Source organism: Quercus suber, unplaced genomic scaffold, assembly GCF_002906115.3.
Source record: "Quercus suber isolate HL8 unplaced genomic scaffold, Cork oak 2.0 scaffold_460, whole genome shotgun sequence".
Lineage (NCBI taxonomy): Eukaryota > Viridiplantae > Streptophyta > Magnoliopsida > Fagales > Fagaceae > Quercus > Quercus suber.
In genome coordinates, this window is record NW_027069911.1 from 308771 (window position 1) to 315800 (window position 7030).

Consider the following 7030-nt stretch of genomic DNA (forward strand, 5'->3'; position numbering starts at 1 on the left):
CTAAGCACAGAGAAACTTTTCTATAGACAAAGAACTATAATAATGGGTCTAGTTAACTGGCACTTTTGAGTATTTATGATAATTTTAATAAAAATTTTGATACCATTTTTATGGAAAATATAAAAAATTATAAATTTTTTTTCTTTTCTCATAATTTATTTTTAAAATTGTCTATTAAATCTTTTTCCAATAAACAATATGGTTTTCGTATAACTATTTCCATATGAGTTGAATGGAATCAATGTCATCCACCAACTTATTTAAGGCATGATTTTGTCTCCTCTGTAGAGGTTGATCTATATTCATGTGGTCCTCCTACACTATGCCCATTAAACAATATGGCACCCATCTCAATCCTTTGCCATTTGCTTTAGCATCTTTTTTCCCTACTAAAAACAAGCATCACGTGTGGATGATTGTTCTTCTGTCTGTCTGTCTGTCTCTCTCTCTCATTTTTTTTTTTTTTTTTTTGGGTCTGATTGATTACTAAATATTATCAAAATAATGGTTTTTAGTTTGCGTAAAATATTCTTATACAAGTCTATATACTAGCATGACATTGTAGACATTTACGGTCTTTTATAGACACATGTTCTAAAATGGTCACATATCAGCTCCGTCCCAATACTACCATTGTTGCTCGGAAAATGAGTCCGTTCCCAGCGCAACAGCATCTCAGCTCAGCTACAGCTGAAGCAAATCTCTGGACCATTTAATACATTAAAAGGACATGGAAGAAGAACAACATAAATAACCATTCACATGTGACATAGGGGAAATCATTGCCTTCCTAGAAACCTATCATTAACATAGATTGGATTATTATATAGGAGAAGATCCAAATTTCAATTCCAACATATACGATAATGATGTTCACTAGAAAGCAGTACTAAAGTAGCTCTTAACAACATTGGCACACAAGATTTGCAGCACCAAATTGTTTCTTGGCCCTACACATCTTGGTGTTTTGAACTGGCTAACAGCAGATCCTAATCCTAGATAATGATCTAGAATCTTCTGGAAAGTTCCCCTTTTAACAACTCGGAGCTCAAGTGCGCCAATGGAATTGACCTTGCGAGAGCTAACGTAGCCTGCATCAACAAAAGATTTATCCAAGCAGTTGCAGCATTCTTTAAGAACCTCCTGACTTGCTTCACCACTTATTTCCCAAAAGATAACATAGTGGCCAGGGTCTGTAGATAAGTCAACATAGCTAGAGTAATCAACAACATCTAGTTTCTCTTCTGACAATACCTTTCCTGCTTCTTCCACAGAAAGTTGTAAATCTTTCTCAGTATTCTTGTCAATGTTGATAGTAAGCAGAAGGTTCCTCCGGCAGACAAATTTGATTTCCGGGGTGGAGTTATGGAAGCCTATTACCTTCACTGCATCTCCTAGCCTATACCGGTAAAGACCTGAAATTTAATGCAAAATAAAGGTCTAAGCAAGCAGAAATGTTACACTGCACAAGCATGATTATCAAATATATTTTCATTGGAACAAGAATACGTACCCAATAACGCTAACACAATATAAAATTAACAGAAGCAGGAATTTAAACTGTACAAGCCATGTTTATTTTCTGAACATGAATGTACATACATGGTATGTATTACATTTGTGTCCTACATATCCCTATATTAGTTTTGTCGCCTAAATAATTGGTGCTTGGTTGAAAAAAATCTTTTACAAGCAAATAGAAAAGACAAATAATTCAACCAAAGCAACAAAAAATTGCACACATACATACAGAGAACTTGCAGGTTTCCAAATTCAACAAGTGATGACAATGTCATAGTACATACAATCCAGAACAATAAAATCAGTAACAGATTATACAACTCAATTACAAATCCCAGATTATGAATTAAAAATTGTACTCTAATTGGAAGGAAGAACATCTGTTTCTAATCCTCCTTGGATTTATATAAAAAACAAATATGCGAAGGCATCACAAACATTTAAAAAGTATAAAATGTCAAGGAGCAGAGTTGACTATAAATATATTTTGATTACTTGCAGATACAGGATTCAGTGGCCAATTACTAAATAAGGATTTTCCCTTTCATACATAAATACAAGTTCTATTAATGTGATTAGGTATCTACTTTTGAATTATCACATAACAAAGACATTTTTGTTACAATATAGTCCAATTCAAACCATTACCAAACAGTATATTTTAACAGATTAAACTAAAAGACATCACCTGCCCCATATTTGTCTTACATAAGGATTTCAGATAAACTTCACCCATATTCCCTCAGGTCAATTCAATTGCATATAAATATAGAGGGTGTTGCTACACATATTAGAAAATGACCAAACTACCCTTAGGACATCATTTTTGTAAATATGCTTTTTCTTCCTTTCTACGCTAGCAAAACAATAGAAGAATGAAAACATTGACTTCTGCTTTTTTATAATACAAAATCTCCTAAAACAACAATAAAATGCTCATTTTTCTTCAGCAATTACGACATATATGTTCAAGTAATAGTTGATAAGGACATGATAACCTTTTTTTGGAGCAATGAGTTTAAGTGCCCATGTGCATTGAGTTTTCAAATCGCTGGGCCAATCAAATAAATTTTTTGAGAACCAACTTGCACTACAGAGATAAATAGAGTTCAAGTACAAACAGTGGAGAATGCTGGATAAAACTCCCCAGTAAGGTGTTTAGAACTAGATATGAGAGTTTAAAGGATGGACAACAAAAATGTATTAAAAAAAATAGAAATATAAAAGTTCAATAAAATACTATATATTAAATTAAAAATTATTAGCACACGTGGAACAAGAAACCAAAAATGCCTAAGTATCACTGTATCTACAAAGAAAATGTCACTGTATGCAAATTAATAAAACTTGATGTGTAAATAACAACATACAGTAGTGTAGTGTACACAAGGGGTCTCCCAGTTTCCTATTGTTGTGCCATACATGGGGGCAATAAATATGCAACCAAGGCCTACAGAGGGCTATAGACTACAGTTGAGGAATCCTAGTAACATGTCAATTAATTGAATATCTCTTTCACCATTCAAATAATAATAGATGCATGTGTCTTATCCAGCTGGTTAGTCATGTCAACTAGTGGATTAAGAATCTCATTAATGACCACAAAGATTAACAAAACAAATAAGCAAATAAACAAGACAGTAGGAGTGAAGTTAAATAAGGATAGAAGTTGTTCTCTCTACACCTACATTCACATGGTGAGCAATTAAGCCATGCTTTATTTATTAAATGGATGGTAGCAAAAAAAAGGTAACTGACCATTCAAATAAATGGTTCAGTGCATGCACATAGAAGAGTTTTATGAGACAAAGTGACAAACTGGACAATTCGTTAAAGCAGAAGATATGGGTTTGTAAAGAATAATTATTGCTCTTATTTATATTCTATTTATAACCAATTCTGTGCATTATAAAGCAGTACACATTTCTAAATTTCCATTTTCAAAAATAAATTTAATCCCTATCAAAAAAACTTACATACCTGCAAAATTAGTGACAATGACCTCATACTCCTCACCAATCTTGACTTCAGTTAAACCAACTGGCTTTGGCTCCATACGCAGGAAACTGGACTCCATATTATTGTGACCCTGATCCTCAATGTTCTCCCTGAGTGGGATGAATTCAAAATACCCAATATTAGGAAGTACAGCATAAGTGGCCAACTCGGGTGGCAATTTTGGATTGACATTTGCTCCAATCCACCCTTCAGAGGCCCCATAATCAGCACTCAACAGGGGCAGCCCGCCTGCATAGTGCCTCAATTTTTTCAAATAAGGCTCCATCGACCCGGTCATGATCCCATATATGTACTTTGCATTAGGTAAAAGTTCTGGTATCAATCCATACCAATTACTCAAACTTGAGCACTTTTTATAAATCAAATCAGCCAATTCAGGGTTTGGCTTCAGCAATTTGGACATCGCAGTTCGGGTGGACAGGACATTGATTCTGCTGCTGAGAACCCCAGTCCTAATATCATTGCACAGTTCTTCCCAAACTTGCTCAAAGGTACTGAATGCATACATTATGCTATGTGCAAAAGTAGACGATATAAATTGAACTTCATCCCGGAAGATTAGCCCACATAAGAGATGGCAGTACAATGACTGGTGGAAATCAGAACCGAATATCACTTCATCAGGGCTGCAAGATATGGACTGAATTGCCTTCATTCCCTTTTTGAACATCGAATTACGGAACACATTAGTAGTAGCAGTTCCAGCTGCCAGACCTCCTTTGGTTTTGAACTGCTTGCTGCTGTAAAGAAATTGTAATGCCCTTCCATTCTCAAGAGGAAATTCTCTGTAGAATGGGAAACATTTTTAGATCAGATAAAAAGTATGTATGAGGGAGGCAAACTCAAACACCCTTTTGACCACAAACTAATCACATTATTAATTTATTAGTTAACTATCAAGTATTTCTTCCTACTCTTTTTTTTTTTCCTAGGTAATGATTCAGTCAATTTCTTCATTCAAGAAAAAGCCAAAATAAAGTTTAAAAGGGTTCCACATATATGATATAGTAGTCCAACGAGGTATAGTCTATGCTCACCAACTAGCAAAAAGTTTTTGTGAAAAATATATAACACACAGAAAATCCCTTTTTCAGACAATAGTTTATTTACCTGTTGCGAAAAGCAAAAGAAGTCCTATATATCTGCAAGGTGTTTTCCATCAATTCATCATTGAAGGGTATAAACTTTGGCTTTCCCTGAGTAGTACCAGAACTGCAATAAATTCAAAATTAATTCTCAGTCCCACAAACTTGAATATTCAATTTAAAAAAAGACAAGACTAAATCTGAAACGTAAAAATTTAGAAAGACCTTAATGAGATGGTTGTGATTGGTTTTCCAGTGAGAATGGGAGAAGAATCACCATCCACAATCCTCTGAATGTAGGGTTCCAAATCCTGGTGAGTAACAAGTGGAACACAAGCCCTGAAGCTCTCAATATCAGTTCTTCCATTGAGACCAAGACTCTGCAAGTACTCTGCTGATCCATTTTCTTCAAGAATCTTCTCGAGGGTCTCTCTCTGAACCCTCTCAGCATCCTTGGTTAATGTTTCAAATTCCTCTATGACTTTCTCTTGGTCAAACTCTTCCATCTTCTCTACCATCTTCACAAAGCTTTGACTGCAGCCACATGAAAAGTGAGCACCAAATAACACAAAAGGCAAACACTCAATCTGTATTATAAATTAGAATAAAAATTCATCGAATATCCCCAGTATGTTCTCACGCGCACAGCAACAGATATCGATGACGAATTCAAATAAGCTGAAAGACCTTCTTTTTGGTATCAGATGGAGATGTTAGAAAAGCCAATATTTTTATATACACAAACACATACGCAAGTTTTGAATTATAATTTAATTGTCAATAAAATAGGTATGGCAGAGTTGGAAAACCCAGAAACTGGAACAACTAAAAAAACATTTAAATCATAGGATAATATAAGACTCACAAGTCTTTTTGCTTAACCAAAGAGAGTTGAATTTTAAATCCTTTAACAAAAACCAAAGGACAAAAATACATACCAATATGAACAGCTTCACTGTAGAAAATGAAAGAGAAAGCTTGGGAAAATTTTGGTAAGCTATGAAAGTGGAAAAGTCAAAAAAATTGAAAGCAACATGGAAGGAAAGAAAGGAAGATCACCAAACCCAAGAACCAATCTCTGAGAACAAGTCTTCTCAAAGCCATAACGATACCTCAAAACTTGTATCTTCTTTTTGACGGTAGTCAACTTAGTCAACTATAGAGAATTTTTCCAGAAACAGATTCCCAGAAAGAAAGGCAGAACTAATTAAACATGAAAGCCATTTGAAAGCAACAAGTACCATTGATATTGCTTCATAGCTAGACTTTCTAGCTTATTTATATTAATCCAGAATTTGAGAATTGAATTAACTTAAAAAAAAAACTAAAAGTACATAATTCTCTTTTTTTTTAAAAAAAAAAGCAACAAGAAAATAAAATAGAACCCATGTGGGAAACGAAGCCAGAAAGTTGTGATAGAAACAAAAAGGACTCGAATCAAAAAGTTTTTTTTTTTTTTTTTTGGGTTTCTCAAATTGAAAACTGAAGACCTTTTAGAGAAAGAAAACGACTTTGATAATAGAAAGTAAAACAAACCCAATTCAGAGATGTGTTTACAGATTAAAAAGAAGCAGAAACATCAAAAACATTACTACCCAAATGGTCGGCGACTAACGAGGATAACGAACCTCGTATTCAAAAAATTTTGAGGAAAGTTGCGCAAAACTATACCTGAAACCTTACTTTGAGTCTCTGACTGGCACAGTGTGATAAACAGAGACAAGAAAGAGAGAGAAATGGAGTTTGATTTTGATGTATACTAAAAAAAATGATAGAGGAAAGAGAAGAGAAGAGTCTCGATATCAACGAAATACGGTTGAAAAAGCGTTACAATTGGAAGACTTCAATGCAATCTCTCAGCCTGAACAAAGTACACAGAAAAGAGAGAGATTGTTGAAGTTGAAGAAGAAGTGAAACGTTTATTTTAGTAGTGAGTAATAAAAATTGCTACTTTTGATTAGGCTATGGAGTATAGAGGATTGGGTGCGATATGAGGCAAGATTCTCCAGCAGTTTGGCATTATATATAGGCGTTACTAGTACTAGTCAACCTCATCCTATGCCGTCCACTTTTTTTTTTTTTTGAAGAGTCACTTTTCTTTCTTTCTCTCTCTCTTTCCCCTAAAATATTGTTCTGGTTAAGTTTGTAAGAATTTATTTTTCCATCCATAATTTAAAAAAGACTAATTGGTAAGGGAAAAATTCAACTTAATATAATTTCTTTCTTTCTTTAATTTTTTTTTGTCTAAATATGAGATTTATAATTGTTGTAGTTATAAATAGATATTTATTATAAGTGTGATTATTTATGGAACTATATATCTAACGTTAAATATTAATTATAATTTTATTATATATGAATATATATATATATATATATAAAACACTTAATGATATTAGAAATTT

General features: G+C 33.6%; 1 protein-coding gene across 2 annotated transcripts; it reads right to left on the reverse strand.

The window, feature by feature from the left end:
- Window positions 1-787: 787 nt before the first annotated feature.
- LOC111985652 (jasmonoyl--L-amino acid synthetase JAR4) lies at window positions 788-6635 on the reverse strand. Of its 2 annotated transcripts, none has more exons than XM_024017306.2 (5): window positions 6297-6635; window positions 4851-5159; window positions 4651-4752; window positions 3502-4325; window positions 788-1415 (listed from the first exon to the last, which is right to left on the reverse strand). In XM_024017306.2, exons 2-5 carry the CDS (start codon window positions 5141-5143, stop codon window positions 877-879), a joined length of 1758 nt encoding a protein of 585 aa, XP_023873074.2. In that variant the 5' UTR covers window positions 5144-5159; window positions 6297-6635; the 3' UTR covers window positions 788-876. The 2 variants fall into 2 exon arrangements, with proteins under 2 accessions (XP_023873074.2, XP_065618566.1); XM_065762494.1 differs by lacking the exon at window positions 6297-6635 and adding an exon at window positions 5564-5727.
- Between the last annotated feature and the right edge of the window lie 395 nt (window positions 6636-7030).